This window comes from Lissotriton vulgaris, chromosome 10 (assembly GCF_964263255.1).
Source record: "Lissotriton vulgaris chromosome 10, aLisVul1.2, whole genome shotgun sequence".
NCBI classification, from domain to species: Eukaryota; Metazoa; Chordata; class Amphibia; order Caudata; family Salamandridae; genus Lissotriton; species Lissotriton vulgaris.
In genome coordinates, this window is record NC_141698.1 from 522441195 (window position 1) to 522454281 (window position 13087).

A 13087-nucleotide genomic window follows, 5' to 3' on the forward strand; every position below is an offset into this window, starting at 1 on the left:
CAGCTCCAAGTAGTTGATGTGCATCCTCTTCTGTTGTGTTGACCATAGTCCCTGCACCGTGTAATGAAGTACATGCGCTCCCCACCCCTGGAGAGACGCGTCCGTCGTCAGGATAATCTGTGGCACAGGCTCTTGGAACGGTCGGCCCTTGCAAAGGTTGTGTGGAGTCCACCAATGCAGAGTTGTATGCCCGACCGGTCACCAACACTAGGTCTTTCAACTGTCCTTGAGCCGGAGTCCACTGGTGTGCCAAGCACTCCTGGAGAGGACGCATATGTAACCGCGCGTGCGGGGCTATGAAGATGCAGGAGGCCATCATGCCTATCAACTGCATAAACACCCTTGCTGGGAGTGAGTGTTGCGACCTGAACTTTTGAATGAGCGACTGGATACTGGTGATCCTCGCTGGATTTGGCTGAGCTGTCGCAGTCAGAGTATTGATTGTAGCGCCCAAGTACTGCCTCACATGGGCAGGTTGAAGGTGCGACTTCGGATAGTTGAGCGAAAACCCCAGACTGTGAAGAATGTGAATAGTGCTTGACATGTCCGCGGCGCACTGTTGTGCTGACTTGGCCTGAACCAGCCAGTCGTCAAGATAGGGGTAGACATGTATGTTCTGCCTCCTGAGGTGCGCCGCCACGGTCGCCAGCACTTTGTGAACACTCTGGGGGCAGTGGTTACTCCGAAGGGAAGTGTAGGAGAGTAGGGTCTGCAATCCTATGATCACCCAGATTTTTTTGCTTTTGTTTCACTGGTTTACGACTTTCTCTGGCTGTGGGCCTGCCAATCAGACCCACAGCCTGGCTGTTCTCTCTCTAAATTACAACATGTACCCTAGGTGCATTTACCGATTGATACTGGGCCACCTTATCAGACCCTGTAACTCAGGGCATAGGTGTACCCAGGGCCTACCAGGGGCTGAAGCATGAATTATGCCACCCCTGGCTGGCCTCCTAAATTTGACACAACTGGCTGCATGACAGCTGGGGCAAAGTCGTGTAATCACCCTTTGCTGTAGATATAGTATACCTATATCTAACCCTAAAATGGACACACAGATTCCTATCAGTCACTCCTATGGCAGGCCTTGACAATCCTGAAGGCAGAGTGCGTGGAATCGTGCGAGATGGTGCCCTGGCATGAGCTGAGCCTGTCTGCAGCTTGCGGAACCAAGTCCTAATAGCTGTTCCATGATAACGCATACCATATACTCTTAAGTGCATTATAATCCTCGCGGTTAAATGCTATCTCTGGTATCGCTTTATCAAAACATGTTGAGTAAGGTGTCATACGAATTGGAATACTAACCCCTCGCCAATTCTGGCGACGGGGTTAGCATTCCACCCTTCTAGAGGGACACGACATGTATGTAACTGTGAACCCCGGTTAAAGTTAAACGAAGCCTCAGCTCCACAAAATGGATGCTGCCACCACAGACACGAGTCTGACCCCCTGCAGCTGGGAGTCCTTCCAGCGAGGGGAGCCTGGACAAAGGGTTTCCTGTCGAGGGCGGTGCTAGCACCGTCCCAGACAGGGTTTTGTGTATCCTGGGTAGGCAGGGCTTTACAGGAAGGTGACTGCTGAGTGGCACCCCGGTGCTCACTACGCATAGGCCGGTCAGAACCAGTTCCAGGGGCACACCAGCCCCTGGCCTGGGGAAAGTCCGGCATGGGAGAGGGGTGTAACCACCCCCCTCCTAGTCCCACCCATAGGCAGGACCTAGTGACCGGGTCAGCCCCCTTTTTTAGTATAAAGATAGGAGCGGGCCCCCTGTTCAAATTAGATCTTTGGAATCAAGACACGACTTTCTGCGAAAGGACATCAAGATTTCTTCTTCAAGATTCTCCATTGTGGCTAAGGAGTAGTCACCCTGCATCCGCAGGTACCATCCTAAGAACACTGCGGTCTGCTGCAAGTCCTTCCTCAGGAATCCGACGACACAGCTCGACAAGACCCGGCTTCCCTGGCACCTATGACCTCTACTCACCTCTACAGCCAAGCTGAGAACCGTGAGTGCGACGAGACCTCGAGGGACCGACGATCGCCAAGACTGCACGACTTCTTTGCAACAAGCCCACCGAGTATTCCACTGGTGAGTGCTTTGGGGTCCGAGAAGCCCCAACCCTGAGCAGCTCCAGCACCGAAGATCAGCCCTCCAGCATCTCCACGATCTGCGTGGGGCCCTTCTGCTTTTTGCTGCTCACCACGTTGTGTGGCTACTAGCCGGCTGGCTTGTGGCCTTCTTCACGACGCCCGACGACATCACTGCTGCTGGTCTGGTTGCTCCAGACTGGCCCTTGCTTCCTTCCAAAAGAGAAGCACCCCGGACCCTCCTGGTCCACTACAGACGCCATTTTGAGTCCACCGCATGGGCTTGAATTTGCCAAGGCTTTGTTGCCCAATCCTGGGTCCAGCGACGCCGACAGCTTCATCCATCGTGGGACAGCTCGCTCCTCCATCCTGGTCGCCGACAACGCCTCCTGGTCCGTGAGATCTGCAGAGCACAGCGTCGCCCACTCACCTAGTCGAGGTGACTACCATCCGGTGCCCTCCTGGTGCCACCTGACTACTGGCTAGTAGTCACGAACTTGGTTCCCTCTGCTTTCAGGTGTCATCTCTCTTCAAGATCCAGGCTTGGATCACTTCGAACTCTCTTCACTGGTCGCCTGCCAGCATCTTTCTTCCAGGCTCCTGGTCCGTCTACGAGGATTCCCGACGTCTTTTGAGACATATGCAGCTGCAGCCCCTGGGCTAGGTAACCTCGGCATTTCGGTGCCCCAGCATAGCCTCACTATCCAAGGGTCAGAATCCACTTTCGTTTTCCTCCTACCAGGTCGGGTTCGCCCGAGAACACTAACTCTGTGAAATCTAGCTACCATAGACTTTGTCCCGCATCACGCGTGAGAGTGCACACTCTGCACCGAGTCCTCTAGGCCTCCTAGAAGTAATCTGAAGATTCTATAGTCAAGACCTAGCGATTCCAAGGCCTATTAGTACTGTACTTACCTGCTAGTAATTTCGCATTCCACTTTCAGAGTATATGGTTTTCCGTGCCCCTCGGGCATTTGTATATACTGTGCTAACTTAAGTATTTTCGTAAGAGTTTTGTTTTGTGCTTAGTACCCTGTCCTCATAGAGTACAGGGCTGTTGTGATTCTTAATAAATATACTGTTTATTTTCATAACACTTGTGTGGTGTCCTTTCACTGGGTATTCAAGGGGTATATGTGTGGTATAACAGCTGGCTTAACACGCCCTCTCGAGTCTTTAGCCTTAGACTGCTCGTATCCACGCTACTAGGATAGCTGGTCTATAAGGTTGACTTACAACCAATCGTCAATAAGGGTTGCTGGACTGATACATAGTGTTCACTAGAATAGTAAGCACTGCATATCAGGCCACCTTCTCACAGGAAGTAGTTTGAACTGGTAATGCCTGTTTTGAATGGTGAACCTGAGGTACTTTCTGTGGGATGGATGGAGTGGTATGTGAAAGTAAGCGTCCTTGAGATCCAAGGTTGCGAGGAAGTCCCCCTCTTTTAACAGTGGAAGGACTTGCTGCAACGTCAACATGTGGAAGTGTTCTGAAAGAATATACATGTTGAGCGGGCGTAAGTCCAGGATGGGTCTGAGTGAGCCGTCCTTCTTTGGTATTAAGAAGTACAGGGAATAGACCCCTATGCCCTGTTCTTCTACTGGCACAAGCTCTATGGCGCCTTTTTGTAGCATCGCAAGAACCTCCTGCTGCAATAAGTGCAAGTGCTCTGCTGACATAGGACGGTGCCTTGGGGGAATGGTGGGTGGAGTGGACGTTAGCTCCAGACAATAACCGAACTGGATAAGTTTCCTTACCCACCTGTCCGTGGTGATGGATTTCCAGACAGGCAGGAACCGTTGGAGTCGCCCCCCGACAGGTGTTAGATGGTCGGGGGGCAGCGACAGGGAGTCACTGTTTGTTAGCGGCAGAGGAGCGGGAATTGTTGTTGCCTCTGCCCTTGGCGTTGTTTCCTCTGTAACCACCCCGACTTTGTTTAGTGTATGAGGATTGTGCGCCACCCTTAGTGAATAGCGCCTGCTGTGCCATATGTCCTCTGGTAACACCTCGATTGCCTGAGCGACGAAAAGTGCTTCCTCTAAACTGCTGAGACTGAAGTGCACCCATCGATTTCGCAGTCTCAGTGTCTTTCTTTATTTTTTCAAGTGTGGTGTCCACCTCTGGGCCAAATAGTCTGTCTGGATTAACAGGCTGATTGAGAATAGTGGTTTGTATTTCTGGCTTAAACCCCGAGATGCGGAGCCATGCTTGGCGTCTTAGCATCACACTAGTATTGATGGACCTTGCTGCCGTATCCGCAACGTCCAGCGCACACTTAATAGCAGCGTTGGAGATGAGCTTGCCCTCTTGGATGAGCATCTCGGCACCCTCTTTAAACTCATCAGGGAGGTGTTGTAGAAGCTGCTCTAATGTATCGTAGTGTGCCCTGTCGTATCTGGCCAACAGAGCTTGTGTGTTCGAGATGCGCCATATGTTGGCTGCCTGCGCTGCCACCCTTTTCCCTGACGCCTCCAGCACTTTAGACTCTTTGTCCGGGGGAGGAGCTTCACCCGTCGTCTGAGAGTTCGCCCTCTTGCGGGCATTAGAGACCACCAAAAAGTCCAGAGGCAACTGGCCCCGAATGAAAGTAGGGTCCCCAGGTGCCGGCCTGTACTTCTTTTCAATTCTAGGGTTTACCACTCGCGCCCTAGTAGTGTCTTTGAAAATGTCAGTGGCATGTTTCATCATTCCTTTAAGCATAGGAAGTGTTTTTACAGTCTTTTCGGCAGTAGAGAAAGTGTTGAATAGAAAGTCCACCTCTACCGGGTCAGCATGCATCTCTACATTGTGGTTTGCAGCTGCCCTTTCGATTAAGGCATTGAATGCTGTAGAATCTTCCGTTGGAGAAGTCTTAGGCCCATAGGCTTGTGGGTCAGAAAAGGCTGGTGGTCCCCCTGATCCCCTGAGGGCAACCATGAGTCCTGTTGTTCATCAGGGTCTGTGTTGTCAGGGAAGGTATATTGTTCCTCCAGGTCGCCCTCACCACCACCTGAACAAGTGGGTGAAGGTGTTGGACTTCTGGTTGGTTGGTAAATAGGCTCCACCAGATGAGGGGACCCCGGGAGTGGCTTTTTCTTCTTTAGAGGGATTACGAACGGCTCCAGAGGCTGTGAAGTAATCTTTCTCTTCTTGAGGGTCAGTTTTCCTGTATCAGCATCGATGAAGTGTTCCGACTCATCATCCAACAAGGGCTGACGACCAGAACCGCCACTTAGTTGAGTATGCCTCTCTTCGATTGAGTAGAAGGGTAAGGTGCCTTCAAGGGACTTAATTTAGTTTATATTTATTTATTTGAATCGTTTGTTTGATTCAATGTATTTTGGGATAGGTGTTTTTTAGGTTCTGTTGAGTCACTTAGTAATTTATTTATATGTGTACCTACAGTCCTAAATTCTATTTGTTTATTTATCTGTATATGAAGTTGGTCTCTTTTAATGAACTACTTGATATAAAAAATACTTTTCGTATACACCTTGTGTCTTTGTTTATATGTTATATGTTGGTTTTGTATAAATACAATAGATTGTTGATTAGTTCACTTCAAGGACGATTGACTAGTCCTTTTTCAAAACAATTCAAATAAATAAATATAAACTAAATTAAGTCCCTTGAAGGCACCTTACCCTTCTACTTCTATTACCCAAGCCCTCAAGGGTATTCCGGGTCGCTCACTTTCTTGATAATCTCTTCGATTGAGTCCTTGGGCATCGACCGAGGCGCAAAAGCCTTCGGCACCACCTTTGGTGGCAAGGTAAAGTGAAGCGGCATTGAGGCTTGCTTCTTTGGTAGAACCTGAGTCGCCTCCGAGGGCGTCTTCGGGCCCGAAGAGGATTCTTTGTCCCGAATCCGTTTGAGGGAGTCTTGTACCTGCTTCGTAAAAGAAGCGGACGGCTTCGTCGATCCGACTGTAGGCTTCGATCCACCCCCTGGGGAAGACTGGAGCGTGGATGACACCTTTTTTGCCATTGGAGCTGCCGATGCGCCGTCGGCCGAGCTCCCGCCACCGTCTACGGCTCCATGCGTCTGTCGATGTCTTCGGATTGACCGACTTCTCTTTTGGCGCCGGGACACCCGGCTTCGGCACGGCGCCTCTTTTGGTATCGCCGACCGGTTTCTCTGCCGACGCGGTGGGCTTGACTTTAGGCGGCACCGAGGCCTTCTTTGAGCTCAGCTGCTCTACCACTTTGGGTACTTTAGCCTCATCAACATTCTTCTTTGGTTTCGAGGTATCCGAAGAAGAGGGCGTCGATGACGTAGCAGACGCCTTCGGTGTCGATGGAGTGGCGTCCATCTTGGTTTTGGTCGAACCCGAAGGTTTCACTTTCGGTTTCGTTTTCGGTAATGGCGGCTCCGCAGAGGTGTCCATAGCCGGGCCGATAGGCGGGGCGGAGGATCGAGGCGTATGGTCGTGGGTAAGGCCTCGTGGCGATCCCTTGACCTGAGCCGTTGTAAAGGTTTGGACGGGGCATAGCTCATCCTCCGAGCTATCTTCCATGGCCCCAAATGGTTCTCCGTCGTCTCCTACCTCCTCGATGTCTTCCTCGAGGTCGTGGTCCTCGACCGCTTCTCCGTAGTCGGTCTCGACCTCCGCCGATGCCGGCGAAATCTGCAGGTGAAGCTCCTGCTCATCTGCCGCGGGGTCGCCGAAGATGTCCGCTGGCGCCGGAGCCGATCGTTGGGCCTCAAGGCGCGCCACGCGCCGAAGCTTGATGGTCTTCTTCGACCGGAACCTGGAACAGGCCATACAGTTGGCCTCGTCATGGTCCGGCGACAGGCACTTGTTGCACACTGGGTGCACGTCGATGTGTGGGTACTTAGAACCACACACGGGGCAGTACTTGAACGGACTCCGTTCCATTATAGCAACGTCGGGGTCTTGCTGCGTCGACAGGGCCTCGATGATCGAAGAGTCACCAACTCATACGAAATCCCACTCGAAGAGTAGGAATGAGCACGAGACCAAACGCAAACAATACCGACGAGTGAGTAAAGCCTTTTGGCCTTAATAAAGTTGTTTTATCGATTTCGAACAGGAGACGTCGAAATCACATCCGAACCCAATGGCGGAAAAAAACAATATGGGGATGGAGTCGATGCCCATGCGCACTGTAGTCCAGGGGAGGAGCCACCTATCTCGTGATACTTCGAAGACTCTTCCAGGACAACAAGGTGCAATCATCCGGACCCAACACTAGGCGGCGATCTATGCACTAGATGTGAATTTAGCAGCCCACATGCCTCGAACCAACTAAGACTGAGGCTTCTCTGGGACAGAAGGGAGAAGGTTCTCGACCAAGTCCCAAAGGGTCGAGGATGCACGCGCGAACACACGCAGTATTTAAAAGGCGGATACCAGCACTGGTAGAAGCAAAAAGCTGGCGAGCACACACGTCCAGCCACTTAGACTCCCTATTGGGAGGCAATAAGGGCAAGGTGGAGGAAGACTAAGGCAAAGGCCGCCTGAACCACAAGTCCCTGAGCCGTAGGCTGAGTGGGCAGGCAGAGTATCACCTGGAGCAGGACAGTGCCTACGAGAATTTGCTAGATAAACAGGGTCACCAGAAGAGGGCCTTGCCCTAGTCACATGCAAAATGTCAAATAAAGAGCCGCCAAATGGCAGCAAAGGCTAAACCTCAATAGACTCCATAAGGAGCAGATCCAGTAAGGGATGAGAAAGGAGAGGGACCACAGGAGGTTAAAAACCAAGAATAGCAGCCACCCTGTGAATGGCACGTGTGTAAGCAGCACCAGCTTCAGTTGCCATCCGGTTAGGCGATAATAAACAGTCGGTAGGAGACGGTTGGAGACTAAGCCGTACACTCGACAACAAAAGTGAAGAAGCCAGAGACTGACCCGAAGGCCAGGCAACACAAGGCACTTGCACCATGGGACCCTCAGTGCTTGCCGCTTGTGCTTGCTCTTACCTGCCTTCGAGCGACATTTGCGGGAACAACCTCTGGAACGAGCCCGATTCGGAGGGGGAGAGCGCCGACACAAAGGTGCTGGACCCGACAGCCATGCAGCCAGCAATTTCATACGCTGCTCTCTCAGGGACTTGGGCTTCATCCTCGGACAGGCGTCGCACTCTTTGGAGTCGTGGTGCACACCCGGCGCGCAGAGGTGCTGCTGCGAAAAGTTTTCTGGATCCAGTCTGACGCCTGGGGATATTCTGGGTTAAGGAATCTGCGGCTAGACGTCTATCAGATATGTAGTACATTGTTTCCACAATTCTGAGGGATCAAGGTTGTCATGTTCGGAGGTTGCCAGAATCTATTCTCTCCTTGGTAAGAGGAGATTATACTATTAGCACTGTGAGGTAGCGGATACAGACAGGCTCACGTACCCGGTGGGGGTGCACGGAATCAGTCTGCCACTAGTCCCAGAGTTTGTTATCCAAACGAGCAGATCCCGCATGGGCAATATAGAAGTTACACGACAATCCCTTGTGCTACCACGAGTCAGACGTTGACTAAAGTCAAATAAAATTTAGTCAAAAATGACTTTGGGGAAAGCGTCTCTCCAGATCTGTGCTGGCTGGCATAGTCTCTTTCAGATCTACAATATCGGTCTGGACAAGCCCCAACATAATGTTGCGCTTGTTCCTTACAAGAAGATTTCACATTTAAAATAAAGTTGTCACTATGCTCAAGTGACTAGCTCAATTGAAGAAAAATACAATTTTGAGACACTATGTTGTTCCTGCAAATCAAAGGTCGGTAATAACTCGGTTTATTCTAAATACAGTGCCATCAGAAAGAAAATACTTACTAAGTTTAGATTCCCTGATGTAAACCAACATGTATGCATTAGTGCAGTGTCGTACCGTCAAGTCATCATCATGGCCTCCATAGTTATGCTCAATTGCTTCTTCCTTTGTACACCTGGATACTACATCATCATCAAATTTACACCACTAGAGGAAAAAGGGAGTCGAAAAGGTGGGTAAATATTCTTGATTTCAATACACAAATACATGAAACCATGTGAATATTAAAATTGCAACACCTTATGGCAATTTTGTCCATTTTCAGTGGATTGTACTTAAAGGCAAACAAAAACAAAGTGATGGAAGCAATGCTTGAATTAGTCCCAGTCACTGGCAATCTCTCTGGCTGCATACCAATAAGGAAAATGCTATTTACCAGTATGCATCTGTTCTTGGCTTGTAGAGCTGTAGTTGTATACTTTAGCATAGATCGCCATCTGGTGTTGGGTCCAGATGTTTGCTGTTTGTTTTTGTCGAATAAGTCTTTGTAGTCACAAGATAGGTGGTGACTCCTTATGTTGATAGTGCGCATGGGCATCTACTCCATCTTCAGATTGTTTTTCGCCATAAAGGGTGATGATGGAGTTAGAAAGAGAATAGAAAAGGATGTCCATGTAATGTATCTAAGATAATACTGCAACAGATAGAGGTATCCAGGGAGGTGGGTGGGCGTATACAACTCTACAGCTCTACATGCCAAGAACAGATGCATACTGTGAAGTAGAATTTTCCGTCCAAGGCATATGAGCTGTAGATTGTATGCTTCAGCATAGACTATGCAGCGGTTTTCTCCCTAGCGGTAGCAACCTTTATCTATTGCAGTGGTTTGAAAAAGTTTTCTTAGTACAGGCTGGCCCACAGTAACTTGTTTTGCTTGCACAGTTACACAATAGTGTTTAGGGAAAGAATGTGGTGTAGACTAAGTTGCTGCTTTGTAGATGTCATCCATGGGAATGTTCCCTATAAAAGCCCGAGAAGCCCCACGTTTGCGTGTGGAATGAGCTCCAGCGGGAATAGTTAATGTACGTTTAGCTTTAAGATAGCATATTTGAATGCATTTAACAATCCACCTTACAACTCCTGTTTTTGAAATGTGATTGCCTTTGTGAGGTGGGGAGAAAGCTACAAAGAGTTGTTTTGTGTTTCTAAAGTACCTAGTTATTTCGATGTAGTAGAGTATTGCTCTTAACGCCTCAAGTGTGGAGAGAGCATTCTGCCACGGAGTCTGGTTGAGGGAAAAATACTGGAAGTTCAAACGACTGATTAAGGTGGAAGGCAGATACTACTTTAGGTAGAAATGTTGGGTTAGGTCTAAGAACCACTTTGCTATGGTGTAGTTGTGAAAGTGGTTCTTGTATGGTTAATGTCTGGAGTTCACTAACTCTAAGTGATGTGATAGTTACGAGGAAGGCCCTTTCGAAGTAAGTAAGGGTATCACACATTTGTGCAGAGGTTCAAAAGGAGGACCCATGAGTCTGGAAAGGACTGTATGGAGATTCCACACAGGAGCAGGGGGGGAACTCTAGTTGGGGGAACTCTAGTTGGAATTATTCTAGTCCTTCCATAAACAATAGCGGTTACTCTAAACAGAGACAAATGTCTGTTTTGGAGGTAAGCAGCAATTGCAGCCAGATGTAGCTGTATAGATGTATATGCTAGGTTACATTGTTGTAGATGCAAAAGATAACAGATAATGTTTTGGATGGAAGCATCTAACTGATCGAATTTGATGTTTGTACAGTAGATGACAAATAGTATCCACTTAGCCGCATAGCATGCTCTAGTGGTAGGACGTCTAGTCTATTGAATAATGTTCATGCAGTCTGGCGGGAGATTGAGGTAGCCAAATTCTAGGACTTCAGGAGCCAGATCGTAAGATTTAGTTGATTGGGATCTGGATGCCTTATCTCTCCATGGTTCTGAGTGAGGAACTTGGGGGAGAGGTGCAGCTTTTGATGAGGTACTACTGAGAGTACCAACAGGGTTGTGAACCATGGTGGGCGGGCCCATGTTGGAGCAATGAGGATCATTGTGAGGGAGTGTTGTTTGAACTTCCGAACCACTAACTGAATGAGTGGGAGAGGCAGAAAAGAACAAGTTACTTACCTTCGGTAACGATATATCTGTAAGAAACATTAGTTAGTGTTAGATTCCTTACCTTAGAATATCCCCAGGCGTCAGTCTGGATCCGGAAACTTTTGCGTAGCAGTACCCCTGCGCGTCGGTAGGCGTCGTCTGCAGGCGTCCCCTGCGGCTCCGCGTCCGTCGTTGGCGTCGTGCGCCGTGATGACGTCGCTGGAGTATATAGACGCCGCCTCCGCGCGCTGACGTCAGTTCTTTGCACACAGCATTTCCGCGCCAGGAGACGCAGAGCCATGAGAGAACCAACACTGGTGCCATGTAAAAACTAGGGCCCTGAAAGGGATGACCTTAACCCTAGGTATCAGTTCGCAGAACGGGGAGGATGGGTGGGTTCGGTAAGGAATCTAACACTAACTAATGTTTCTTACAGATATATCGTTACCGAAGGTAAGTAACTTGTTCATCTGAAAGAAACACGTTAGTGTTAGATTCCTTACCTTAGAATACATACCCCAGCAATACCAACCCCGGTGGTGGGTCTGCGAACCAATACAAAACTACACCAGAAAGTCCTGGAGGACAGAACGGCCAAAGAAGCCATCCCTCCGGACTTGACTGTCCAGGCAGTAGTGCCTCGCAAAGGTGTGCAGCGAGGCCCACGTAGCCGCTTGGCAAATGTCCTGCAAGGGGACTTCCCGGCCCAGGGCAGTAGTAGCCGCCGTGGCCCGAGTGGAATGGGCCCTCAGCCCAACAGGAGGCTCCTTCCGAGCCAAAGAGTAGCACGCTTTGATGCAGAGGACGACCCTTCGAGAGATGGTTCGCTTACAAACCGCCCGTCCCTTCTTCGCACCCACGTAGCCAACAAACAGTTGGTCATCCACCCGGAACTGGCGTGTGCGATCCATGTAGAATGAAAGCGCACGTTTTGGGTCCAGACGGTGGAGCCGCTCTTCATCCTTTGAAGGATGCGGAGGCGGGAAGAAGGAAGGGAGGGTGATGGACTGCCCGATGTGAAAGGCCGAAACAACCTTGGGCAGGAAAGAAGGTCTAGTCCTCAGAACCACCTTGTCAGGATGAATGGACAGGAAAGGAGGTTGGACAGAAAGAGCCTGGAGCTCACTCACTCTCCTGGCAGAGGTGATGGCAACCAGGAAAGCCGTCTTTAAAGTCAGGAGACGGAGAGGACAAGAATGAAGGGGCTCAAAGGGAGCACACATCAGGAAGGTCAGAACCAGGTTCAAATCCCACTGAGGCATCACAAACGGAACAGGTGGAAACATGTGAGTGATGCCTTTTAAGAACCGAGTTACAATCGGGGATTTGAACAAAGAAGGCTGATCAGGAAGCCTCAAAAAGGCTGAAAGGGCAGAAAGGTAGCCCTTGATAGTGCCCAGAGCAGAGCCCTGCTGGGCAAGAGAAAGAAGAAACAGAAGAACCTCCGAAAGAGGGGCAGAGAGAGGATCCACAGCCTTTGCTGTGCACCATGCCACAAATCTGTTCCACCGACAGGCGTATACCGACTTAGTGGAGGGACGCCTGGCTGCCAGAATAACATCACAGACTTCAGGAGGCAAGTCAAATGGCCTCAACTGCCGCCGCTCAATCTCCAAGCATGGAGGTGGAGACTGGACAGGTTCGGGTGGAGGACCGTCCCCTGCTGCTGCGACAGAAGGTCCTCCTGAAGAGGCAGGCGGATCGGGGGACCGACTGACATGCTGAGTAGCTCGGGATACCAGTACCTTCGAGCCCAGTCCGGAGCCACAAGGATAACTTGGGCCCGGTCGCGCCTGATCTTCTTCAGCACTCTGGGCAGAAGTGGTATAGGCGGAAAGGCGTATAACAGACCGCAACTCCACTCGCGCCGAAAGGCGTCGCCGTGCGAGTGCCATCTTGGAAACTCCAACGCGCAGAACTGATGACATTGCGCGTTCTCTTCTGTGGCGAATAGATCTAACCAAGGCTCTCCCCATTGCAGAAAGATGCCTTGCGCCACGTCCGAGTTCAGACGCCATTCGTGATCCATCGAGCACCGACGGCTGAGTTCGTCCGCCCTGGCGTTCAGAGAACCTGCCAGGTGTTGAACCGTCAGAGTCACGCCCTGACGTTCCAGCCATTGCCAGAGGCGCAGAGCCTCCTGGCAAAGGG

The 13087-nt window shown here is 50.3% G+C and overlaps 1 protein-coding gene across 2 annotated transcripts in view; it reads right to left on the minus strand.

The window, feature by feature from the left end:
- USP7 (ubiquitin specific peptidase 7) overlaps positions 1-13087 on the minus strand; it is a 1528604-nt gene that overhangs the window by 614378 nt on the left and 901139 nt on the right. For both annotated transcript variants that reach the window (XM_086941365.1, XM_086941366.1), the window contains exon 14: positions 8863-9007. In XM_086941365.1, the coding sequence (XP_086797491.1) occupies positions 8863-9007 (145 nt within the window). The remainder of the gene's footprint in view (positions 1-8862; positions 9008-13087) is intronic.